General features: G+C 46.9%; 1 protein-coding gene across 3 annotated transcripts in view; it reads right to left on the bottom strand.

Annotated features, from left to right (window-relative positions):
* Positions 1–27982, bottom strand: part of LOC121541431 (netrin-G2) — a 158661-nt gene that overhangs the window by 35814 nt on the left and 94865 nt on the right. Inside the window, exon 7 of one of the 3 annotated variants that reach the window (XM_041850432.2) lies at positions 11576–12082. The exons of the other annotated variants lie outside the window; for them this stretch is intronic. Coding sequence (XP_041706366.2) covers positions 11703–12082 — 380 coding nt within the window. The 3' untranslated portion in view covers positions 11576–11702. Of the gene's footprint in view, positions 1–11575; positions 12083–27982 lie in introns of those variants that run through there. 3 annotated transcript variants of the gene reach the window in all.

Raw genomic sequence — 27982 nt, 5'->3', positions numbered from 1 at the left:
ACCAACCATAGCTAGCTAAAGTAGGACAACATGGAGTAGCTAAAGAGGGACAGTCTTAAAGGCTTTTCCAATGGAGGAAAGAGATCCAGTTTACATTAGTGACCCCCTGTACTTAGGTTATGCAGGGCTCTGGTTCTTGTAGTACTATATCCTTGTAGTACTGTTATTAGTACCGTTATTTGAGTGAATTCAGAAAAAGTGGGACACTTTCCGTCTTCTGTAACCTCTTCAGACATCTATCCAACATATGATACATTTCTCAAATTGTCAGATGTTTCCTAATCACACAAAATGCAATTATATTGTCATTGGGGTACCATTAGGACTAGAATAATGCTGTCCCAGTCTACCAAAAGCGAACTGAAAATATGGTTTTGACTCAGTGTATAGTCGTGGTCAAAAGTTTGGAGAATTACACAAGTATTGGTCTTCACAAAGTTTGCTGCTTCAGTGTTTTTAGATATTTTTGTCAGATGTTACTACGGTATACTGAAGTATAATTACAAGCATTCCAAAAGTGTCAAAGGCTTTTATTGACAATTACATTAAGTTTATGCAAAGAGTCAATATTTGCAGTGTTGACCCTTCTTTTTCAAGACCTCTGCAATCCGCCCTATCATGCTGTCAATTAACTTCTGGGCCACATCCTGACTGATGGCAGCCAATTCTTGCATAATCAATGCTTGGAGTTTGTCAGAATATGTGGGTTTTTGTTTGTTCACGCACCTCTTGAGGATTGACCACAAGTTCTCAATGGGATTAAGGTCTGGGGAGTTTCCTGGCCATGGACCCAAAATTTCACACTCACACCTGCATGCTGCCATTCCTGAGCAAGTTCTGCACTGGTGGTGCCCCAAACCCGCAGCTGAATCAACTTTATGAGACGGTCCTGGCGCTTGCTGGACTTTCTTGGGCACACTGACACCTTCTTCACAACAATTGAACCTCTCTCCTTGAAGTTCTTGATGATCCGATAAATGGTTGATTTAGGTACAATCTTACTAGCAGCAATATCCTTGCCTGTGAAGCCCTTTTTGTGCAAAGCAATGATGACGGCACGTGTTTCCTTGCAGGTAACCATGGTTAACAGAGGAAGAACAATGATTTCAAGCACCACCCTCCTTTTAAAGGTTCCAGTCTGTTATTCTAACTCAATCAGCATGACAGAGTGATATCCAGCCTTGTCCTCGTCAAGACTCTCACCTGTGTTAACGAGAGAATCACTGACATGATGTCAGCTGGCCCTTTTGTGGCAGGGCTGAAATGCAGTGGAAATGTTTTTTGGGGATTAAGTTCATTTTCATGGCAATTAATTGTAATTCATCTGATCACTCTTCATAACATTCTGGAGTATATGCAAATTGCCATCATAAAAACTGAGGCAGCAGACTTTGTGAAAATTTATATTTGTGTCATTCTCAAAACTTTTGACCACGACTGTACACAAATGGGTGTGTCATGCCTCCTGTGAATATGATATCAACATTTTTGTTGTTGTTGTGTGATTAGGAAACATCTTGAGGATTTCCGAAATGTATCATGTGTTGGGCTAGTATGTTGGATAGATGTCAAAAAAGGTTACAGAACACGGAAACGCAAAAAGTGTCACACTTATTCCGAATTCACCCTATGTGGATGTTGCACTCAGGACAACTTTACTCACAAATGCCAAGTTTTATACCACTCAGAGACTGGCAAAGAGATACAAATTATAGGCCACACTGCAAAACCACAAACGTAATTTATTTGATCAAGTGTTCATGCTGATTGGCGTATGTGGGAAACGAGCAGAGCGCTTAAAACAAGAATCACGGAACATAGACGTTGCAAGCCCCCTTGCTGTGCACTTTCCCAGGCAAAGCACAACTTGGCCTCTCTTCGCTACCTGGGAATTGAACATGTGAAAATGCCACGTAGAGGGGGTGATATTCTCAATTTCCTCCTGAGATGAGAGTCCTTTTGGATACTTTTCTTCAACACTCTGTCTCCAAGAAGTCTAAACGTGGAACTAGATATAAAACCTTTTCTATAAAATATGTTCTGCTCATAGGGGGCTGCCTTTTCCCATTTTCCTTATATAATATTGTATACAAAATCATTGATGCATTTGTCTCACCCGTTTAATCTATTGCACACCTACAATACTTGACATGGGATAAACAAATCAAAATGTATTAATGTTTTTCCATATATGTCTACTGTGTAATATTTATTGTGATGTTAATGTATCATATTCATTTGACTGGATGTATTCAATTGACCGGATGTAGCCTACATGCCTCTAGTCTAGAGGTTATTTAAGTAGGTGTGTTTCACAGTGGTTTATGACCTGATGAAGATCCAACTCGGATCGAAACGTTGTCTGTTTTGTGCATCTGATTAAATCACCATGGGAGCATACCAGAGTTGCGGACATTACTTTTGTCTTTGATACGCTCTTCTGTCCTGCACCAGATAAATTGGATGTGCATATTTTAAAATAATTTCACTCTAGTAAAACAACACTAGTGTTTTACCATAAGGGTGGGTCCATGGGGAATTCTACTGCACATCATTTGGCTATACCTCATCATAGTTACAGCTCAATTAGCATGCTAATATGAACCATGACAATAACACAGACTATTGACAGACCTAATCTATCGTCACTTTTCTGTAGTTACCTGATAGTAAGTGTTGTCTATGAACAACGACACAGCTACAAGTAGTTTACTTCTACTACACATGAACCTACCAGTACACACTAAATCAAATGCACGACAGACCTATACCTTCTTCACTCTTTTCCTCTTTCTCCTCCACTCCCTCTTTCTCCTCCACTCCCTCTTTCTCTAGTTCTATCTTAGAGGGAGTATCACTCTTCGCATTGTCCTCTGCTTCAGCAGGTTTGGAGGTGACTGTGAACATTGAGAGATGTTGTCCTTTACAGTCTGAATACGCATGTCTCTCTACACAACGCATAGTACTACAGAACTACAGTAGCCACATACTAGACCTACACAATGCGGCAACAATACACCAGCTATACCTTCTTCAGTCTCTTCCCCCCTCTCTTCCTCCTTCACCTCTTCTTTCTCCCCCTCTTTTTCAGAGGGAATCTCAGTCTCTCCTGCATCTTCTGCCTCTTCCCTATTAGCATCTGTACAAAAAACATTGCAACCTCCAAAAGGAGTATGTTCAAAAAGATCGTTATTGCAAACGGCCAAACAATTTCTAAGAGCTCTAAGGGGTATGTAGCCTCTAAAATAGCAATTACTACTCTGTCAAGGGAAGTGGGAAACAAGTTGTAAATGGGAACATTCTCCTTTAAAGATCGAATCCGCATTTGGGAAAACAGCGCCATGTTTGCCACCAGCGGGGAGAGGCTATACAGACACGCCTGGTGCCCAAAATTGATGACGTACAGTGCCTTCGGAAAGTGTTCAGACCCCTTGACTTTTTCCACATTTTGTTACGTTACAGACTTATTCTAAAATGGATTAAATATTTTTTTTCCTCTCATCAATCTACACACAATATCCCATAATGACAAAGCGAATATACAAAAAATTTAGGGAAATGTATTACAAATAAAAAACTTAAATACCTGACTTACATAAGTATTCAGACCCTTTCCTATGAGACTCGAAATTGAGCTCAGGTGCATCCTGTTTCCATTGATCAACCTTGAGATGTTCTTGATTGGAGTCCACCTGTGGTAAATTTAATTGATTTGGAAAGGCACACACCTGTCTATATAAGGTTGACAGTGCATGTCAGAGCAAAAACCAAGCCATGAGGTTGAAGGAATTGTTCTTAGAGCTCAGAGACAGGATTGTGTCGAGGGACAGATGTGGGGAAAGGTACCAACAAATGTCTGCAGCATTGAAGGTCCCCAAGAACACAGTGGCCTCCATCATTCTTAAATGGAAGAAGTTTGGAACCAACAAGACTCTTCCTAGAGCTGGCCGCCCGGCCAAACTGAGCAATCGGGGGGAAAGGGCCTTAGTCAGGGAGGTGACCAAGAACCCGATGGTCACTCTGACATAGCTCCAGAGTTCCTCTGTGGAGATGGGAGAACCTTCCAGAAGGACAACCATCTCTGCAGCGCTCCACCAATCAGGCCTTTATGGTACTGGCCAGACGGAAGCCACTCCTCAGTAAAAGGCACATGACAGCCTGCTTGGAGTTTGCCAAAAGTCACCTAAAGGACTCACACTATGAGAAACAAGATTCTCTGGTTTGATGAAACCAAGATTGAACTCCTGCTCCTGATGCGCTCAGGATCTCAGACTGGGGTGAAGGTTCACCTTCCAACAGGACAACGACCCTAAGCACACAGCCAAGACAATGCAGGAGTGGCTTTGGGACAAGTCTTTGAATGTCCTTGAGTGGCCCAGCTAGAGCCCAGACTTGAACCCGATTGAATATCTCTGGAGAGACCTGAAAATAGCTGTGCAGTGACGCTCCCCATCCAAGCTGACAGACCTTGAGAGGATCTGCAGAGAAGAATGGGAGAAACTCCCCAAATACAGGTGTGCCAAGCATGTAGCGTCATTCCCAAGGACACTCGAGGCTGTAATCACTGCCAAAGGTGCTTCAACAAAGGGTCTGAATACTTATGTAAATGTCATATTTCAGTTGTTTTTATTTCTAAAAACATGTTTTTGCTTTGTCATTATGGGGTATTGTGTGCAGATTGATGAGGGAAAAAAACGATTTAATCCATTTTAGAATAAGGCTGTAACGTAACAAATTGTGGAAAAAGTAAAGGGGTCTAAATACTTTCCAAATGCACTGTAGGCATTTTTAAAGAACTGTCACTCAAGGTGAGCTCCCCGCCAAATCAACCTATTAGCTCCCCGCCCTCTTAGTATGTCTTTTCAGACTTTCTGGTAGTTTGACATGAGAGAAAAATACGTTTTTCAAAAATGTTGAGCATTTCTATCAGGAAATTTGCCAGGTGATGAGCCGTGCCTGGTTTCCTCCAGACATGACGCTTGGCATTCAGGCCAAAGAGTTCAATCTTGGTTTCATAGTCATGTTTCTCATGGATTGAGAATCCTTTAGGTGCCTTTTGGCAAACTCCAAGTGGACTGTCATGTGCCTTTTACTGAGGAGTGGCTTCCGTCTGGCCACTCTACTATAAAGGCCTGATTGGTGGAGTGCTGCAGAGATGGTTGTCCTTCTGGAAGGTTCTCCCATCTTCACAGAGGAACACTGGAGCTCTGTCAGAGTGACCATCGGGTTCTTGGTCACCTCCCTGACCAAGGCCCTTCTCCCCTGATTTTTAATTTAATCAATTTTAGAATAAGGCTGTAACATAACAAAATGTGGAACAAGTGAAGGGGCTGAATACTTTCCGAATGCATAGTGAGAGTATCTCAAGACAATTTGCTGATACACAAAGCAACTCAAACAACATTGAAATTGCATGAAACATCCAATCCTGTCATACATCACATCATGGTTTCACAAATTATTTGTTTATCCAACTGCTGGGTTATTGTAACAGCATCAATATATATATATATATATATATATATTTTGCCTATATAATTTTGGAATTGTCAGCACTGTTTATCAAGATAGCTAGCTAGTTCATCTTAGACAATTTTAGTTGAAACTTTACAGGGTGAGGTCTGGGTACATTACAGATATATGTTGACTGTCAGACAATATTCATTTACACTACATGACCAAAAGTATGTGGACAGATGCTTGTCGAACATCTCATTCCAAAATCATCGGCATTAATATGGAGTTGGTCCCCCCTTTGCTGCTATAACAGCCTCCAATCTTCTGGGAAGGCTTTCTACTAGATGTTGGAACACTGCTGTGGGAACTTGCTTCCATTTAACCACAACAGCATTAGTGAGGTCGGACACTAATGTTGGACATTTAGGCCTGGCTCGCAGTCTGCGTTCCCATTCATCCCAAAGGTGTTCGATGGAGTTGAGGTCAGGGCTCTGTGCAAGCAAGTCAGGTTCTTCCACACCGATCTCAACAAACCATTTCTGTATGGACCTCGCTTTGTGCATGGGGGCATTGTCATGCTGAAACAGGAAAGGGCCTTCCCCAAACTATTGCCACAAAGTTGGAAGCACAGAATGGTCTAGAATGTCATTGTATGCTGTAGCGTTAAGATTTCCCTTCACTGGAACTAAAGGGCCTAGCCCGAACCATGAAAAACAGCCCCAGAACATAATTCCTCTTTCAGCAAACTTTACAGTTGGCACTATGCATTGGGACAGGTAGCGTTCACCTGGCATCCGCCAAACCCATATTAGTCCGTCGGACTGCCAGATAGTGAAGCGTGATTCATCACGCGTTTCCACTGCTCCAGAGTCCAATGACCGCGAGCTTTATACCACTCCAGCCGATGCTTGGCATTGTGCATGGTGATCTTAGGCTTGTGTGCGGCTGCTCGGCCATGGAAACCCATTTCATGAAGCTCCCGACGAACAGTTATTGTGCTGACGTTGCTTCCAGAGGCAGTTTGGAACTCGGTAGTGAGTGTTGCAACCGAGGACAGACGATTTTTACGCGCTACGCACTTCAGCACTCAGCGGTCCCATTCTGTGAGCTTGTGTTGCTCCTAGACATTTCCACTTCACAATAACAGCACTTACAGTTGACCGGGGCAGCTCTAGCAGGGCAGAAATGTGACAAACTGACTTGTTAGAAAGGTGGCATCCTATGACGGTGCCACGTTGAAAGTCACTGAGTTCTTCAGTAAGGCCATTCTACTGCCAATGTTTGTCTATGGAGATTGCATGGCTGTGTGATCGACTTTATACACCTGTCAGCAACCGGTGTGGCTGAATAGCCAAATCCACTAATTTGAAGGGGTGACCACATACTTTTGTATATATAGTGTATCATGTCAAGAAGTTTGTATGAATCTCCCGTTTGGGATGTCTCTTAATGTAATGACATGACAACTGCGTCAGAGTTTTGGACAACCATTCCCCCGCTTTTGTTCAAATACTGGCTAAAGACCTGGCTGGCCGGTAATTCGCTAACACCAGACACAGATGAAAGTGGAAACCTACAAGTATATTTGCCTAAGATGAATAGGGGAAACCTCTAATTATATTTGCTGACATGCTGCAGTCACATTTTGGCACCAGTAGACTAGCTACCTAGCTATGTAAACCACGCCCCTCCGCGAACACGCCTTCTGCCATGTTGGTTACTAGACGGTACTTCTGTATTTAAATTATGCTTTTTGTAATGTCACAAAAAGCCGTTACTAATCCTGCCTCCATCCCGCCTCCTGAATCCAAGTGTTTGACATGGGGGAGGGGACCAGTAACTTTATGATCAAACTTTATCAAAGTAAAAGAAACAATAATTGAGATAGATACATTTCACACTTCTGAGATAGTATATACTTTCATCTGGTTTCATCCAAATATCATCAAATTGAATGAAAAACATGATTTTGACTGTTCGGGACCTTGAAGATGACCAGGCTACTGACCATTCAATGACCAGGTTTTGCTTATGCAGCACTCCCCCTACTGGGTGTACGGGCGCCATAGAAATACTATCTATTCTATGTATGGTTCCAGGTGTACCCTAGAAGTAGTCTCTATCAACAGCCAGGTGGTATGAAAGTCTACCATAGCCTATCTATACATACAGTCGAAGTCGGAAGTTTACATACACACTCATTAAAATCGTTTTTTCAACCACTCCACACATTTCTTGTTAACAAACTATAGTTTTGGCAAGTCGATTAGGACATCTACTTTGTGCATGACACAAGTAATTTTTCCAACAATTGTTTACAGACAGATGATTTCACTTATAATTCACTGTATCACAATTCCAGTGGGTCAGAAGTTTACATACACTAAGTTGACTGCGCCTTTAAACAGCGTGGAAAATTCAGGAAAATTATGTCATGGCTTTAGAAGCTTCTGATAGACTAATTGGCATAATTTGAGTCAATTGGAGGTGTCCCTGTGGATGTATTTCAAGGCCTACCTTCAAACTCAGTGCCTCTTTGCTAGACATCATGGGAAAATCAAAAGAAATCAGCCAAGACCTCAGAAACAAAAATGTAGATCTCCACAAGTCTGGTTCATCCTTGGGAGCAAGGTACCACGTTCATCTGTACAAAGAATAGTACGCAAGTATAAACACCATGGGACCACGCAGCCGTCATACCGCTCAGGAAGGAGACGCATTCTGTCTCCTAGAGATGAACGTACTTTGGTGCGAAAAGTGCAAATCAATCCCAGAACAACAGCAAAGGACCTTGTGAAGATGCTGGAGGAAACAGGTACAAAAGTATCTCTATCCACAGTAAAACGAGTCCTATATTGACATAACCTGAAAGGCCGCTCAGCAAGGAAGAAGCCACTGCTCCAAAACCGCCATGAAAAAGTCAGACTACGGTTTGCAACTGCACATGGGGACAAGGATCGTCGTTTTTGGTGAAATGTCCTCTGGTCTGATGAAACAAAAATATAACTGTTTGGCCATAATGACCATCGTTATGTTTGGAGGGAAAAGGGGAAGCACGGGGGTGGCAGCATCATGCTGTGGGGGTGCTTTGCTGCAAGAGGGACTGGTGCACTTCACAAAATAGATGGCATCATGAGGAAGGAAAATGATGTGGATATATTGAAGCAACATCTCAAGACATCAGTCAGGAAGTTAAAGCTTGGTTGCAAATGGGTCTTCCAAATGGACAATGACCCCAAGCATACTTCCAAAGTTGTGACAAAATGGCTTAAGGACAACAAAGTCAAGGTATTGGAGTGGCCATCACAAAGCCCTGACCTCAATCATATAGCACATTTGTGGTCAGAACTGAAAAAGTGTGTGCAAGTAAGGTGGCCTGCAAACCTGACTCAGTTACACCAGCTCTGTCAGGAGGAATGGGCCAAAATTCCCCCAACTTACTGTGGGAAGCTTGTGGAAGGCTACCCGAAACATTTGACCCAAGTTAAACAATTTAAAGGCAGTGCTACCAAATACTAATTGAGTGTATGTAAACTTCTGACCCACTGGGAATGTGATGAAAGAAATAAAAGCTGAAATAAATAATTATCTCTACTATTATTCTGACATTTCACATTCTTAAAATAAAAGTGGTGATCCTTACTGACCTAAGACAGGGAATGTTTACTAGGATTAAATGTCAGGAATTGTGAAAAACTGAGTTTAAATGTATTTGGCTAAGGTCTATGTAAACTTCCGACTTCAACTGTAGGTATGGCCTTTTCTGTAATGGAGACACACAAGAGCTCACTATTCATCTCTACGGAGCTTACCTAGGGCTCCATGAGGGTCATTTAGCTTACACGCTCCCTAAGGATTTACCTCCCAGGCGGTCACAACCCAACCACGCCCACTGATCCTAGTATAGATCGTGCTGCTGAGCCCCAGAGGGAGGGGACACTGGCAGCTGTTCCCAGAGCACCTTGTTCCCCCCGTCTCGCTTTACACAGCTGGCTCCCAGCAATCATACCTCATCAACGTGACCCCGCCCCCATCCCCCTTATGTTTGAGTCTTGCCATTTTCCCTTGTCCCATTCTCCATACGGGATAGGTAGCGATTGGTTATCACCTCCTCATATATGCATGCACACGTGCGTAAACACACAACACACCCACATGCATGCATGTACACAGGGATACCACAGAGAAGACCCACTGGGCAGAGACATCATATCTTTGTCTAGTTTTGGTTTACATTTGGTTGAGTTGTGAATTAATGTGAATTCAACGTGAAATCAACAAAAAATTTCACCATGTCATTGGATTTAGGTTAAAAGTTGGGTGAAAAAAATACAAAATTCCCATACGTTGATGACTTTTTTCAAATCCAATCAGTTTTCCATGTTGATTCAATGTCCCCACATTACATTTTTTTGTTGAAATGACATGGAAACAACATTGATTCAACCAGATTTTGCCCAGTGGGGACACACGCACACACACTGAAAAAGACTGCCACCAAATGGTGGTGGACTACGAGAGATGCCAGTTTCGATTATAGGTGCAACTGTCCAAGAGTCCCGGTAAGAGGACTGAATAACTAGCAGGAGACAGGGATACAACTCACACTTTATTGCCACACCGAACAGACAGGCACACACAGCAAACAAGAATAGAAGGAAACTAGTGGAAGTGATAGTGTAAGTGATCGTTTTATGTTCAGTGACCCACTAAAGGAAGTCCAGGCATGATTGTCCATGTGGAAAAAGTCCAGATGGGAGTTGTTTCAACCTGCCATCCTGGAAACAACTAAAGAGTTCAAGGGCAGACTGAGGTCTCCAACCCCAGGCTAGGCCACTGGTTTGCTGACCGGGTCAGCTGACTGTACCCTGGCAACCTGGTCCCTAACACATAGGTGTGAAGTGGCCTTCTGCAGCAGGACAGTCCCAGGGCCTGGGGGAGGGTTTGAGAGAGACTTCTGAGAAGTACTCATGGGCAACTGTAAGGGTTTCTACACACACACACACACACACACACACACACACACACACACACACACACACACACACACACACACACACACACACACACACACACACACACACACACACACACACACACACACACACCTCCCTATGGGGTGGGTGGGCTGAGCTCTCAGGGACACTGAAGTTACACTGGCTGATCTTGCAAAACAGAGAGCATAAATGCATTTAATCTCAGTTACCCACGCTGCCTTGGGGTAGAGAGCGCTTCACAGCCCTACCGGCATTAATCTCAATCGGCTCGTCAGCTCAACTCGTACTGTCTGACAAGCACGCACGCACACACACCCAGGGAGCTGGGGTTGGATTTGTGTGTATGTGAGCATGTGTGTGTGTGTGTGTGTGTGTGTGTGTAGAGGGCGGCTTAGCGGAGCAGGACAGTGACAGAGCTTTCAGATCATCTGCTCTGGTCAATGCCAGCAGTTTGATCGAGAGCCAACACAGCAACACTGTTTGCCCTCTAGAGCTCCCTGCCTCCCCACACCAATACTCAACCAGCAGGCAGGCTGCCTCCCTACAGAATCATGTTCACAGTGCCTGTCAGCATGTCATTCCAGCCACCAAAATACCTTGACATAAACCGTACAAGTGAAATACGGCATCCATATTAGGAGGTTGTGACAGAGTTTTACCTGAAAGGTAGCCTACATGGAATTGTAAAATGTGAAGGAGGTGAATTTATGCATTGTCGAATATGGAGCAAATTGTGAATACAGTGTAGACCTTTGACATTGTGTGTTGAAAGCAAGTTTGATCAAGAGTGGTTCAAGGCCTGTGTTTTGGCCTCCTCTACCTCCTAGCCCCCCTCACTCTCTCTCTTTCTCTCTCGCTCTCTCTCTCTTTCTCTCTCTCTCTCTCTCTCTCTCTCTCTCTCTCTCTCACTCTCTCTCTCTCTCTCACTCTCTCTCTCTCTCTCTCTCTCTGTCTCACACACACACCACACACACACACACACACTAGCCCACATACATTAACTGGGTTTCAGTATCATTCATTGAATGAGCAGCTCTGACATCGGATATGATTATCGTGCAATGTAACATACTTCCTCCTTTTTAAATAGCCCTTTTTGTTCCAGGCCTTACCTCTGAGGGAAGCCAGTCAGAGAGAAAATAGATTATATTTCTATGACACCACACCACAGGAATCTTTCAAATAAATCAGAATGCTTTTCAGTTTAGATGCTATAGCTCTACTCTACATCTACTCTAAACTACTACTCTATGGGTCTGGCTTACCTTCTTCGCTCTCTACAACCATTGGCTTAGGCAGCTCCGCTGGGGGCGGTGTTGTGACAGGGGGGGGGCTCTCAGTCAGGACCGGTGACGTGAGCTCCTCCATGATTGGTGGAGGGAGTGTGGACTCCACTGCGATAGGCTGAGGGGTGGTTGTAGGGGGCGTGGCCTCTGTGGTAATGATGATGGAAGATGTAAGTTCTTCCTCCTCTATAGGTGGAGGTGGTGGAGGGGGATCGGTGGGGGTGATGGTGGTGGTTGGGGGGGGCATGGTGTCTATGAGGGGGGGCTCGGGGTCCGTAACAGGGGGCTCCGTTGGGGGAGTGGTGGTGGTGTCGGTTGGGGCCTCAGTTGGAAGGATGGGCTCTTGAGGAAAGAGAGAGAGAGTGTGAAAGGGATGAGGAATGAGTGGTGTAAGGCCTTAGCATAGGGAATGCTGCATCAGATTGTTTATCCAAAGAAAGCCAAGCTTTTTTTTCTCTGACCGAGGCACGCAAGCATGCACACACACACACACACACACACACACACACACACACACACACAAACACAGATCCTTTTTTTTTAGGGGTTAGATCAGCTTTAATATTGCAGATAGATTGTAACTTCCAATCCCCCATATGTTTTTTTTCTTGCAAATATATATATATATACATACTGTCACGCCCTGGCTCTGGGGACTCTTTAATGTGGAGCCAGGGTGTGTAGTGTCTATGTTTAGTTTTCTAGGTTTATGTTCTAGATCGTGTGGATCTATGTTGGCCAGGGTGGTTCCCAATCAGAGGCAGCTGATTCTCGTTGTCTCTGATTGGGAACCATACTTAGGCAGCCTGTTTGGCACAGTTAATTGTGGGATCTTGTTCTGTATAGGTTTGTGTTGGTGAACCTTTAGACTTCACGTATCGTTTTGTTGTTGATGTAAGTACTCATTAAAAGATGTACGCCTATCACGCTGCGCCTTGGTCTGGTTCTTACGACGATCGTGACAGAAGATCCCACCAAAGAAGGACCAAGCAGCGTGTTCAGGAGCAAACGCCGGGTAAGGAACTGGAGAAGTTGGCGATGTCCCAGGTGGGCGAATGGTGGTCGTGGGAGGACATGTTCGCAGGCAGAGGGCCATGGGCAAAAGTTAAGGCCCTGGCGAGAGAGGAGGTTCGGTGCCAACCGTGCCGTCGTCGGACAGGCGAGAGGCAACCCCAATAAAACATTTTGGGGGGGCACACGGCATGGACGACGGGGCTGCTGGAGGCAGCTACAGGGCGAGTTTGTGGACTAGGAGAGGAGGCCACCAGGTTACGGGGGCCATTGGTCATGAGGGGGAAGGAGAGTGTAGAGGCACGGCGAGAGGTACTGGGGTGTGTTACCAGTCCGGTCCGGTCCGGCCCGTTCCTGAACCCCGCACAAGGCCAGTGGTGTGTGTTCCCAGTACGGTCCGGCCTGTTCCTGTCCCTCGCACCAAGCCTGTGGTGCGCGTCGCCAGCCCGGTCCGGCCTGTTCCTGCTCCCCGCACCAAGCCAGTGGTGCGCGTCGCCAGCTCGGTCCGGCCCGTTCCTGCTCCCCGCACCAAGCCTGTGGTGCGCGTCGCCAGCCCGGTCCGGCCCGTTCCTGCTCCCCGCACCAAGCCAGTGGTGCGCGTCGCCAGCCCGGTCCGGCCCGTTCCTGCTCCCCGCACCAAGACAGTGGTGCGCGTCGTCAGTCCGGCACAGCCCGTGCCTGTTCCACCGGTGCCTGGTCAGGCACCGGTCAGCTGCTCCACACCGGAGCCTGAGCAATCCGCTCCACCGGTGTCCAGTCCAGCTCCGGCCAGCGGGGCCAGACCAGACCAGGGGCGCTACGGGGGGGTAGCGAGAGAGTGGTGGTCACGCCCGGAGCCGGATCCACCTCCGAGGCGGAATGCCCACCCGGCCCCTACCCTCTTGAGTTTGGTTGGCGCGGTCGCAGTCCGCGCCTTTGGGGGGGGGGTACTGTCACGCCCTGGCTCTGGGGACTCTTTAATGTGGAGCCAGGGTGTGTAGTGTCTGTTTAGTTTTCTAGGTTTATGTTCTAGATCGTGTGGATCTATGTTGGCCAGGGTGGTTCCCAATCAGAGGCAGCTGATTCTCGTTGTCTCTGATTGGGAACCATACTTAGGCAGCCTGTTTGGCACAGTTAATTGTGGGATCTTGTTCTGTATAGGTTTGTGTTGGTGAACCTTTAGACTTCACGTATCGTTTTGTTGTTGATGTAAGTACTCATTAAAAGATGTACGCCTATCTCGCTGCGCCTTGGTCCGGTTCTTACGACGATCGTGACACATACATATATACACACATACATACATATACATACACACACACACATATATACATACACACACACACATATCCTTTTAAAATTATATTTCCCTTCATTACTTTCCAACCCCACCACCCCTTCCCCAATTGGAGTAAACTAGTGAACAACAACGCTTAGGCCTCTACTTCCAGCCCATACATACTATATAAATGTTATGGACACAGTCAAATTCTACAATAATTATATTTTGTTTGTTTTTACTCCTGAACTTCCTCCGATCATTTTCATGATGTCCATCTGGTTTGCTTCTATATGCCATATTTTTCTAACTGTGCTCTTTCACAAAAGCTCTCAACCTATAACCTATATACTTATTATGGACACAGTATGCTTTACATGAGTTATCTTGTTGTTATTATTTGTTGTTATTAGTCCCATCCTTCAGCTCCATTCAATAACTTCCATCTATCTCTTAACACCATCCATATCGGATTTCTATTTGCCATATATTTTTCAACTGTACTGTGATGTTTTACAAAAGTTCTGAACCTTTCTATTCTCATTGTTTCTACAGTGGTGTGGGTTGGGGCCTCGGTTGGAAGGATGGGCTCTTGAGGATAGAGAGAGAGAGCGTGAAAGGGATGAGGAATGAGTGGTGTAAGGCCTTAGCATAGGGGATGCTGCATCAGATTGTTTATCCAAAGAAAGCCAAGCTTTTCTTTTCTCTAACCCAGGCACGCAAGCATGCACACACACACACACGCACACACACTCACACAAACACACACACAGATTTGCAAAATGTGCATATAAGCACATGCACAAAAGTGCTGTTTTTCTAACCTCATTATCTGAAGAATTAACGTTAGATAGTTAGTAGCTACTGTACTCTAAATGTATCTAGCTTGTTGCTACCTGGATAGCTAACTAAACAATAGCTGGAACGACCTAGCTTTAATATTTGGAGACGCTTTCTCTCCGTTGGGACAGACGCGAACTGGCTGAATTGATTCAGTGGCTAGCTTTGCACTTAACTGGCTAACAGTAGCTACTAAGGGTAAGTTATAACCTACATTTATTTTTGTTTTGTTTTTACATACTGGTAACCAGAGTCGTTCAAGGGAATTCGGGACATGGGTGACTAGTTAACGTTAGCTTGGCTCTCTGTGTGTTTGTGCCGTGGGAGGAGGGGTTGGTTCGTTGGCAGAGAGCAATGGCTAGCTAGTATGCTAACTATTCTAGCTAACTAACTGGCTGAATAACTTGACGACATACTCACTCAAACTGTCAAAACTAACCCAAAACTTTACACAACGTTAACACACTGGTGGTTTGTTGTAACCGAGTATTGGTGCTAAACCGTGTTATTGGAGGCTGGCATGCTAGTTGGCTTTGGCGTCATAGGATTCGGTGCCCTGGACGGTTTTCACGGAAGAATACTGTACCAAGTTAGCTAGCTGAATAAACTAAGTTAGAGTCTATTCCTAGAAAACATTGAACCGCTGTAGTTTACAACAATTATAATTTCTAAAGTGGAAGTTGGGAGAGTTATATTTGAGTGTTTCAGTGAAACGTAAGTGAGGGAGGCCCCGCTCTCTCGCTTTCCCAGATGTTTAGCTCATTTCATTCCGATCTCCTTTGCATTATTGTAGCCTTTTTCTGTAGCCTGTCAACTATGTGTCTGTCTATCCCTGTTCTCTCCTCTCTGCACAGGCCATACAAACGCTTCACACCACGTGGCTGTTGCCACTCTAATCTGGTGGTCCCTGCGCGCACAACCCACGTGGAGTTCCAGGTCTCTGGCAGCCTCTGGAACTGCCGTTCTGCGGCCAACAAGGCAGAGTTAATCTCAGCCTATGCTACCTTCCAGTCCCTCGACTTCTTGGCGCTGACGGAAACATGGATTACCATAGAAAACGCTGCTACTCCTACTGCTCTTTCCTCGTCTGACCATGTGTTCTCGCATACCCTGAGAGCATCTGGTCAGCGCAGCGGTGGCACAGGAATCCTCATCTCTCCCAAGTGGACATTCTCTCTTTTTCCCCTGACCCATCTGTCTATCTCCTCATTTTAATTCCATGCTGTCACAGTCACTAGCCCATTCAAGCTTAACATCCTTGTCATTTATCGCCCTCCAGGTTCCCTTGGAGAGTTCATCAATGAGCTTGACGCCTTGATAAGTTCCTTTCCTGAGGATGGTTCACCCCTCACAGTTCTGGGTGACTTTAACCTCCATACGTCTGCCTTTGACTCATTTCTCTCTGCCTCCTTCTTTCCAATCCTTTTCTCTTTTGATCTCACCCTCTCACCGTCCCCCCCTACTCACAAGGCAGGCAATACGCTTGACCTCATCTTTACTAGATACTGTTCTTCTACTAATCTCACTGCAACTCCCCTCCAAGTCTCCGACCTCTACTTTGTATCCTTTTCTCTCTCGCTCTCCTCCAACACTACTCACTCTGCCCCTACTCAGATGGTAATGTGCCGTCGCAACCTTCGCGCTCTCTCTCCCGCTACTCTCTCCTCTTCCATCCTATCATCTCTTCCCTCTGCTAAATCCTTCTCTCTCCGATCTCCTGATTCTGCCTCCTCAACCCTCCTCTCTATGTCACCTATCCTCCCGGCCGGCTCGGTCCTCCCCTCCTGCTCCGTGGCTTGACGACTCATTGCGAGCTCACAGAAGAGGGCTCCAGGCAGCCGAGCGGAAATGGAGGAAAACTAGACTCACCTGTCATCTTTTCACTCCCTCCTCTCTACATTATTTTCCTCTGTTTCCGCTGCTAAAGCCACTTTCTACCACTCTAAATTTCAAGCCTCTGCCTCTAACCCTAGGAAGCTCTTTGCCACCTTCTCCTCCCTGCTGAATCCTCCTCCTCCTCCCCCTCCCTCCTCCCTCTCTGTGGATGACTTCATCAACCATTTTGAAAAGAAGGTTGACGACATCCGATCCTCATTTATTAAGTCAAATGACACCGCTGGTCCTGCTCACACTGCCCTACCCTATAATTGAACTTCTTTCTCCCCTCTCTCTCCAGATGAAATCTTGCGACTTGTGATGGCCGGCCGCCCAACAACCTGCCCGCTTGACCCTATCCCCTCCTCTCTTCTCCAGACCATTTCCGGAGACCTTCTCCCTTACCTCACCTCGCTCATCAACTCATCCTTGACCGCTGGCCATGTCCCTTCCGTCTTCAAGAGAGCGAGAGTTGCACCCCACCTCAAAAAAACTACACTCAATCCCGCCGATGTCAACAACTACAGACCAGTCTCCCTTCTTTCTTTTCTCTCCAAAACTCTTGAGTGTGCCGTCTCTAGCCAACTCTCCTGCTATCTCTCTCAGAATGACCTTCTTGATCCAAACCAGTCAGGTTTCAAGACTGGTCATTCAACTGAGACTGCTCTTCTCTGTGTCACGGAGGCTCTCCACACTGCTAAAGCTTACTCTCTCTCCTTTGCTCTTATCCTTCTAGACCTATCTGCTGCCTTTGATACTGTGAACCATCAGATCCTCCTCTCCACCCTCTCTGAGTTGGGCATCTCCGGCGCTGCTCACTCTTGGATTGCGTCCTACCTGACAGGTTGCTCCTACCAGGTGGCGTGGCGAGAATCTGTCTCCGCACCACGTGCTCTCACCACTGGTGTCCCCCAGGGCTCAGTTCTAGGTCCTCTCCTATTCTCTCTATACACCAAGTCACTTGGCTCTGTCATATCCTCACATGGTCTCTCCTATCATTGCTACGCAGACGACACACAATTCATTTTCTCCTTTCCCCCTTCTGATAACCAGGTGGCGAATCGCATCTCTGCATGTGTGGCAGACATATCAGTGTGGATGTCGGATCACCACCTCAAGCTGAACCTCGGCAAGACGGAGCTGCTCTTCCTCCCGGGGAAGGACTTCCCGCTCCATGATCTCGCCATCACGGTTGACAACTCCATTGTGTCCTCCTCCCAGACTGCAAAGAACCTTGGCGTGACCCTGGACAACAGCCTGTCGTTCTCCGCTAACATCAAAGCGGTGACCCGATACTGCAACTCGCTGTTGGCTGGGCTCCCTGCCTGTGCCATTAAACCCCTACAACTTAACCAGAATGCTGCAGCCCGTCTGGTGTTCGACCTTCCCAAGTTCTCTCATGTCACCCCGCTCCTCCGCACACTCCACTGGCTTACAGTTGAGGCTTGCATCTACTACAAGACCATGGTGCTTGCCTACGGAGCTGTGAGGGGAACGGCACCTCCTTACCTTCAGGCTCTGATCAGACCCAACACCCAAACGAGGGCACTACGTTCATCCACCTCTGGCCTGCTAGCTCCCCTACCTCTACGGAAGCACAGTTCCCGCTCAGCCCAGTCAAAGCTATTTGCTGCTCTGGCACCCCAATGGTGGAACAAGCTCCCCCACGATGCCAGGACAGCGGAGTCACTGACCACCTTCCGGAGACACTTGAAACCCTACCTCTTTAAGGAATACCTGGAATAGTATAAAGTAATCCTTCTACCCCCCCCCCCACCCCCATAAAAAAAGTGGTTGTCCCACTGGCTATCATAAGTTGAAAGTTGAATGTTCCAATTTGTAAGTCGCGATGTAAATGTAAAAGTACACACTCGTGAAACACTTGCAGGCACACGCACAGAAGTAAAGACATGATGGAAGTGTGATTTCACACTGCTGAGATAGACTAAACTCAAAAGCTGTGCCTTGTTAACCCTTTCCCTACTGGCAGCAGTACAATTCCACCGCGCTGCTCTGCTCTTCACACCTTACAGGGGGGGGGGGGTCGTTACTGCAGAGGCAAGTTATTTTGAGTTTACTGCAGAAGATGCAGAAGACTGTTGTGGTAAGAGAACACTGACTGCAATACTAATGGTCCACTTCAGGCTGACAGTATGTGTGTGAGTGTTTGTATGGGTCTGTACTGGCTTAAGTAGATTGTTGTACATTAGATCTATGGATAAATGCAAATGATATACATCCGTTGAAGAGGTTAATCTACACAGTATGTAAATACTGATGTCATACATACACACTAGACATACAGTTTAGAAACAAATATTTATACTAGATCTATGGCAAATACACAAGCTGGTGTACTACATGCTAGTCCTATTAGCTAATACAAAGTAGTGCAGGGGTTCCCTGCACTAGCAAATTCATCAGGGACCCCCTCAAAATCTGAACACAACTCCATCTTTACAGTGCGATAAAAATAGCATACAAGGAGTTTTACTATGACTGGTGCAGTGCATGGCCAGACTAGCCAAGTCTCGGGCCCTGAGTCTAGGGCCCTGGGAACAAACATTTTAAAGGCTCCCCTCTTAGCATTGGACATGCAGTTTAAAAGCACATTTCCTGCGATTCTACACATTGTCTCATGTGGCAGAGAGACAATTTTGCAGTTTAAATTACAGTGCACATTTTTACTGAGTACTGTGGATCCCTGTGAGCCTCCCAGGCCCTGTTGTGCATCTAAGTGTAGCCCATATTGTAGATTAATAATATTACATTGTATTGTATTGCACCCTCTAAACTTGTTCCACAAACCACTTGGCCAAATTCATTTAATCTGTTGCTAGCAATATTGAATATAAATATCTGGTCGCGGACAACCTGCAGTACCTCCGCGGACCCCAGTTTGGGAACCCCTGCACTAGTGTACTACAAAGGCCACTAGCTCTTTGTGTTAAAGCATTAATAACATGCTGGATGTTGGCTTTCTAAATATCAAGCTAATAAACATATAGCTCAATAGTCCGTGGTTGGCTATATCACAATACAATTTGCAGTGTTAATTCAACACTTAAAGAGTTAATTTTAACACTATCTCAGAGTACAGTACATATGGTCCCACTCTACCGAGTGTAAAAAGTACTCTGATTATAGTATTACATTTTGAGTGTTCATGTAAAATATTAACACTGCATTCCACTTGCCAGTGTTACTCAAATGTAACACTATATGTTAATTAACACTCACAGTGTTATTTATTTTCAACACTAGTGTTGATCTAGAGTTAACTCCTATTAGTGTTAAACAAAAACACTGTTACAGTCAGTCATTTTTTGTGATGTTTTAACACTGTATGGTGTAAAGGCTAATTAGCATATTTTCCAAGGTGCCTTTTATTTTCGAGTTACGACCCATGACTGTCTTTGTAATATCCCTTTCATACTAAGGCATTTTCCCGCCAACTATAACATACCGCCAACTTTTTTTCCACCTTTTCTTTATTTCTGAAAGGTATTGCCGGTATCAAAGCCAATACTTTTATTTCCGCCAAACGACCTAGTAATCATTTCGGTAAAGTTCTGCCTACAGCTTAGTATGAAACGTAGCCGTAATGCTGAAAGCGGCTTTGGCACACATTACACTCTTAAACTCTTGATGGTTGCTAGGCTGCGCCTGTTAACTATCTTCCTGGCAGTTCTAAACTTTGCAAGGCATGTCACTTCGCCAATCTCTTCGCATAGCCCAACACTAAGCATGCAAAGAATTCGGTTACCGTGGGAATAAATATCACTGAATTACGAAAATATAGGCTAATGCAATTGAAGGCATGTACAGTATCAAATTGTTGCTCACTGAAACTCGCAAAGTCAACCAATCATTGTAATACATTTGAAGCAATAGCCTACCCGCGTGTGGTCAACTAGATCTCCCAAACTCGGTCCTGGGGCCCCCCCTGGGTGCACATTTTGTTTTCAAATGGCGGACTCATCATCAAGCTTTGATTATTTGAATCAGCTGTGTAGTGCTAGGGCAAAAACCAAAACGTGCACCCAGGGGGGGCCAAAGGACCAAGTTTGGGAAACTCTGAACTAGATGATAATTTCAGCACCGTTTTGATTGGGACAGCGCCATCATGCTGCTTTGAGACAAGCGTGGGGACTCGTCTTGATAAATAAATAAATGTACGATTGGTTAGGCTACAATTAAGCTGGGAAAATGTTAGCTAGGTTGAGGTGACTGCTGCCTATGATCATCTTGTCTAGTTGGCTAATTTTTTAGAACATTTTGCCATGTTATGTAGCTTAACAAGTGGATAATTTTGCTCTTCACTCGCAGTCACTTAGTAGCCTAGGCTTACTCCCGACCAAAAGCCTGTGACTTCACAGACTTCACTGATTTTGTTTCACTGAATCTCCGTCTGTATAGGCTATTTGGTTAATTGGTTTCTGGCTGGGCAAATAAGTGGAGGTGGTAGCGTATCTATATGTTTGCTCATTTATCACTGATCAGAAACATTTAGCATGCAATAATGTAGCCTAAATCAAGTGTAGGCCTATTATTTTGCTCAATCGCATATAGGCAACACCGCGGAGGTTGTGAAATATAAACAAGACTCACATACTTTTGAAAATAGGATTGCTATTATTTTCTATCGGTATCATGATGAAGGTAAGACTACGCCTGCTCCTTGTTATTTGTTGTATTTTATTCTGTTATATTCCATTATATTCTTACAATATAATATATGTGTTTTGACTGTGATTGGGTAGGTTTGTCTTGTCTGTTTAATTAACAAAATAACAAATTATTGATTTTATTTGGATGGCGAACAAAAAGGTGTAATGGGTTTGCACTCAAAAAGATGTCGCATAAAGCTTACTTCATTATTCAATTTTTAAAATAATTTTCACTGCATCAGTGTCACGGTTTCGGCCGAGGCTGCCTCTCTTCCTTGTTCGGGCAGGCTTCGGCGTTCGTTGTCTCCGGAATACTAGCTGCCACCGTTGTATATTTCATGTTCGTTTGCTTTTGTCTGTTTGTTGTGACACCTGTTCTCGTTTAGCGTAATTAGTGTCCTATAAGTTTCTCGTTGTGTTTGTCTAGTGTTGTGTGTTATTGATTTTGGTCTGTCGTGTGTTGGGCTATTTTTCGCTATTTCGCTCGGTTGAGCTTTCCTCCACTACGTTGGAGTGTTCACGCACCTGTTTTGTGCGCTTTTGTTTGTGCGCCTTCGTGCGTAATTATTCGCCTTCGGGCAAGTCGTATTTTCCTTGTTGGAGATTTACTAAAGTCTGTTGGACTATACTTCGGTGTCCTGCGTTTGATTCCACCACTACACCCACCTACAGCACTCGTGACAGAATAACACACCTTATAGAATGGAATCAGCAGGAGCCGCAGCAGCCCAGGCGACGCTGGAGGACAAGGTCCGGGAACAACAGGACCAGATCCTGCAGATGGGGACCGCACTGCAGGAGGTGATCACCACCATCCGAGGCTGGGGGACGCCTCCACCGCCACCCTCCCTGGCAGCACCATCGGCCAGTCAGCCCATTCCCGCACCGGAACCCTGAGGAGTCCGACTCTCGCTCCCGAGGGCCTACGATGGGACCGCGACCGGGTGTCAGGGATTCCTTCTCCAGGTGGAGCTGTACCTGGCCACCGTGCACCCGGCGCCCTCGGGACATGAGAGCGTGTCCGCCCTGATCTCCTGCCTTTCCGGGAAGGCGTTGGAATGGGCCAACGCGGAGTGGAGGAAGATCGACGCGGACACCATCACTTACGACGAGTTCTCCCGCCGCTTCAGGGCGGTGTTTGACCATCCCCCGGAGGGGAAAGCGGCGGGGGAGCGTCTGGTCTTCCTCCGGCAGGGGAGGAGGAGTGCACAGGAGTTCGCCCTCGAATTCCGTACTCTAGCGGCAGATGCAGGGTGGAATGACCGGGCTCTCGTCGATCACTACAGATGTAGTCTACGAGAGGACGTCCGTCGGGAGCTGGCCTGTAGGGACACCCGCCTCTCGTTCGACCAGTTGGTCGACATGTCCATCAGGCTGGATAACCTACTAGCTACCCGAGGCGTCCCGAGGGGTCCGCCATTTCACCCTCCAGCGCCTCCGAGCCGTGCCCCATGGAGCTCGGGGCGCTGGCGCTAGAGAGGGAGGGGTCGAGCTTACTGGGGGTCCATCTCCTGCACCAACTGTGGTCGGGGGAGGACACACCGCGGCTAGGTGCTGGGGATGGCCTCCTAGGGGAGAGGACGACAGGTCCCGCACTGGGGATTCCTTCCAGGTGAGTAGGCGCCCCCACTCACCCAGAGCTCTCTGTTGCACATTTCTGTATACCTGTGAGTTTTCCACAGGTAGCACCTCATTCCCAGCATAAAGGCGCTGGTAGATTCAGGCGCGGCTGGGAATTTTGTTGATAAGAAGTTTTGTTTAGCCTTAGGGATTCCCCTTCTTCCTGTTGATGTCCCTTTCCCCGTTCATGCCCTAGATAGCCGTCCGTTGGGTGCGGGCTTGATCAGGGAGGTCACTGCGCCACTTAGGATGTGTGCGCAGGGGGGTCATCAGGAGATGATTCAGCTATTTTTGATTGACTCGCCTGCGTATCCGGTGGTGCTGGGCATGCCCTGGTTGAGTACCCATAACCCATCCATTTCGTGGCAGGAGAGGGCTCTGATGGAGTGGTCTGCCCAGTGTGTGGGTCGATGTTTGGGCGTTTCTGTAGGGGCTACCTCGGTGGAGAGTCCAAACCAGGTGCCCGCATTGCACGTTCCCCCTGAGTATGGGGATTTGGCTATCGCGTTTAGTAAGTCGAGGCGACGCGGTTGCCACCCCATAGGCAGGGAGATTGTGCGATAGACCTCCAGGCAGGAGCTGCGCTCCCACGGAGCCATGTGTATCCTCTGTCTCAGGAGGAGAAGAAAGCTATGGAGACTTACATAGACGAATCTCTGAGACAAGGATACATACGGCCTTCCACTTCCCCTGCGTCCTCGAGTTTCTTTTTTGTGAAGAAGAAGGATGGTGGTTTACGCCCGTGCATCGATTACCGTGGTCTCAATCAGATTACGGTGAAGTACAGTTATCCACTCCCGCTGATTGCGACCATGACTGAGTCCTTGCATGGGGCGCGTTTCTTCACTAAATTAGATCTCAGGAGCGCGTACAACTTGGTGCGCATCAGGGAGGGCGATGAATGGAAGACAGCCTTTAGTACCACCTCGGGCCATTACGAGTATCTTGTCATGCCATACGGGTTGATGAACGCTCCGTCAGTTTTCCAATCATTCGTGGATGAGATCTTCAGGGACATGCAGGGGCAGGGGGGTCGTGGTGTACATAGATGACATTCTCGTGTACTCGCCTACCCGTGTCGAGCATGTGGCCCTGGTGCGCAGAGTGTTGCGGAGGCTGGTGGAGCACGACCTGTATGTTAAGGCAGAGAAGTGTCTGTTTTTCCAGGAGTCGGTCTCCTTTTTGGGGTATCAGTTGTCTGCGTCAGGGGTAAAGATGGAGGTAGACCGGGTGTCAGCCGTGCGTAATTGGCAAACACCAACCACTGTGAAGGAGGTGCAGCAGTTTTTGGGGTTTGCGAATTACTACCGGAGGTTTATCCGGGGTTTTGGACAGGTGGCAGCTCCCATCACGTCTCTTTTGAAGGGGGGTCCGGTGCGTCTGCAGTGGTCTGCCGAGGCGGACAGGGCGTTTGGGAGGCTGAAGGACCTGTTTACCTCGGCTCCAGTGCTGGCCCATCCGGATCCCTCTTTACCATTTCAGGTAGAGGTGGACGCGTCTGAGGCCGTATAGGAGCCGTGCTTTCACAACGGTCAGGCGCGCCACCTAAACTCCGCCCCTGTGCTTTTTATTCCAAGAAGCTCAGTCCGAGGCGGAGCGAAACTATGACGTAGGGGACAGGGAGCTGTTAGCCGTGGTACAGGCCCTAAAGGTGTGGAGGCACTGGCTCGAGGGGGCTCAACACCCTTTCCTCATTTTGACGGACCACCGTAACCTGGAGTACATCCGGGCAGCGAGGAGGCTGAACCCTCGGCAGGCTAGATGGAATATGTTTTTGACCCGGTTTACGTTTAAGATCACGTACATCCCTGGGTCACAGAACGGTAAGGCAGATGCGCTGTCTCGGCGGTATGACACGGAGGAGAGGTCCGTGGAGCCCACTCCCATACTGCCGGAGTCGTGTCTGGTGGCACCGGTAGTGTGGGAGGTCGATGCTGAGCTCGAGCGGGCGTTACGCACCGACCCTAGTCCTCCGCAATGCCCGGAGGGTCGGAAGTACGTTCCGCTCGAGGTTCGGGATCGATTGATCTATTGGGCTCACACGTCACCCTCCTCTGGACACCCGGGTATCGGCCGGACAGTGCACTGTCTTAGTGCCAAGTACTGGTGGCCCACGTTGGCAAGGGATGTGAGGGTTTATGTTTCCTCCTGCTCGGTGTGCGCCCAGTGTAAGGCGCCTAGACATCTGCCTAGGGGTAAGTTACTACCCCTGCCCGTTCCACAACGACCATGGTCCCACCTCTCGGTGGATTTCCTTACTGACCTTCCTCCTTCACAGGGGAATACCACTATACTGGTCGTTGTGGACCGGTTTTCTAAGGCCTGTCGTTTGCTCCCCATGCCGGGCCTTCCTACCGCCCTGCAAACTGCCGAAGCCCTATTCACCCATGTGTTCCGGCACTACGGGGTACCCGAGGATATTGTGTCTGATCGAGGTCCCCAATTTACCTCCAGAGTCTGGAGAGCTTTTATGAAGCGGTTGGGGATCTCGGTGAGCCTCACCTCGGGTTACCACCCGGAGAGTAATGGGCAGGTGGAACGTGTGAACCAGGATGTGGGTAGGTTTCTTAGAACATACTGCCAGGACCGGCCGGAGGAGTGGGCAGAGGTACGTTCCCTGGGCCGAAATGGCCCAGAATTCCCCTACGCCATTCCTCCACTAACCTAACCCCTTTCCAATGTGTATTAGGTTACCAGCCGGTTCTGGCACCTTGGCAGCAGAGCCAGATCGAGGCTCCTGCGGTGGATGAGTGGGCGCGGCGCTCGGAGGAGACTTGGAACGCTGCACACGTCCACCTGCAGCGGGCCCTCCGACGTCATAAGGCGGCGCCGATCTCCACCGCAGTGAGGGACCGGTGTACGCACCTGGTGATCGAGTCTGGCTCTCTACCAGAAACCTGCCCCTCCGCCTGCCCTGTCGGAAACTGGGTCGGCGGTTTGTAGGGCCAATTAAAGTCCTGGGAAGGTTGAACGAGGTGTGTTACAAATTACAACTACCTGTTGAATATAAAAGTATTAACCCCTCGTTCCATGTGTTCCTTCTCAGGCCGGTGGTAGCTGGCCCACTCCAAGAAAGTGAGATCAGGAGACTCCTCCGCCCCCATTGGACATCGAGGGGCACCGGCGTACTCCGTGAGGTCCATCTTGGATTCGAGACGTCGGATGGGGGGTCTCAATATCCGGTCCGGAGGAGCGGTGCTGGAGTGCCGAGGAGAGACATTTTGGACCCGTCTCTCCTGACGGAATTCCATCGTGGGCACCCGACGCACCCTGCTCCGCGTCCTCCGGGTCGTCCCCCGAGTCCGAGTCGGCGCACGTCTGGAGCCGCGCGTCAAGGGGGGTACTGTCACGGTTTCGGCCGAGGCTGCCTCTCTTCCTTGTTCGGGCAGGCTTCGGCGTTCGTTGTCTCCGGAATATTAGCTGCCACCGTTGTATGTTTCATGTTCGTTTGCTTTTGTCTGTTTGTTGTGACACCTGTTCTCGTTTAGCGTAATTAGTGTCCTATAAGTTTCTCGTTGTGTTTGTCTAGTGTTGTGTGTTATTGATTTTGGTCTGTCGTGTGTTGGGCTATTTTTCGCTATTTTGCTCGGTTGAGCTTTCCTCCACTACGTTGGAGTGTTCACGCACCTGTTTTGTGCGCTTTTGTTTGTGCGCCTTCGTGCGTAATTATTCGCCTTCGGGCAAGTCGTATTTTCCTTGTTGGAGATTTACTAAAGTCTGTTGGACTATACTTCGGTGTCCTGCGTTTGATTCCACCACTACACCCACCTACAGCACTCGTGACAATCAGGGATAGTGTACACAGACGTTTTGGCAGCCATGTCTGCACAGACCTGTAAAATAGGCCTAATTAAACTTTTAAATAAATTTTTTAGTCTTATAATGTTTTTTAGGACCTGCTTAAATTAATTAATAATGGATTTATTTTTGATGGTGTATATTCTCAATGGATTTACTAAAATAGATGTCCACCCACATCTGCACACTCCTACTACCTACTACCACTCGTCCCCTGTATGCCGGCATGCACACGGGAGGTATAAAAGGTGCTTGTTTGTAAGGGGGTCATCCAAACATTGCCCAATTTTTATACATGCACACGGGAGGTATAAAAGGTGCCTGTTTGTAAGGGGGTCATCCAAACATTGCCCAATTTTTTTTACGGCTAAATACCGTAAATCCTGAATGAAAGCAGTATTAGTGACAGAGACATGGTTGTTGAATTATTTCCTTTTAAAAGCCTGTGGATTTCACCAAATTAGTATCTAGATCAGAGTTTCTTAAGCTTTTCAGCTTGAGACCCAAATGAGAATTTACTGTACTGAACAACCCAAATTAAGAAGAAATAGTGTGTGATTATAAATGTTTACTCATAACTCTCGACCCACCTCTCATATGCTCAGGGCCCAATTTGGGTCCCAAACCATAGTTTAAGAAACCCTGATCATAATGTGAGTTGCAGGCCTGATGTGGCCTTTAAACCAGGAGTTTCTAGGCCATCAAAGTAAGGCCTTGTGATACAGTTGAAGTCGGAAGTTTACATACACCTTAGCCAAAGACATTTAAACTCAGTTTTTTACAATTCCTGACATTTAATCATAGTAAAAATTCCCTGTCTTAGGTCAGTTAGGATCACCACTTTATTTTAAGAATGTGAAATGTCAGAATAATAGTAGAGAGAATTATTTCTTTCAGCTTTTATTTCTTTCATCACATTCCCAGTGGGTCAGAAGTTTACATACACTCAATTAGTATTTGGTAGCATTGCCTTTAAATTGTTTAACTTGGGTCAAACATTTCGGGTAGCCTTCCACAAGCTTCCCACAGTAAGTTGGGTGAATTTTGTCCCATTCCTCCTGACAGAGCTGGTGTAACTGAGTCATGTTTGTAGGCTTCCTTGCTCGCAAACGCTTTTTGTGGAGTGGTATATACAGTTGAAGTCAGAAGTTTACATACACTTAGGTTGCA

The sequence above is a fragment of the Coregonus clupeaformis genome, chromosome 27, assembly GCF_020615455.1.
Source record: "Coregonus clupeaformis isolate EN_2021a chromosome 27, ASM2061545v1, whole genome shotgun sequence".
NCBI lineage: Eukaryota > Metazoa > Chordata > Actinopteri > Salmoniformes > Salmonidae > Coregonus > Coregonus clupeaformis.
The sequence above is the reverse complement of the archived record's forward strand: the minus strand, read 5'-3'. Positions and strand labels throughout refer to the sequence as shown.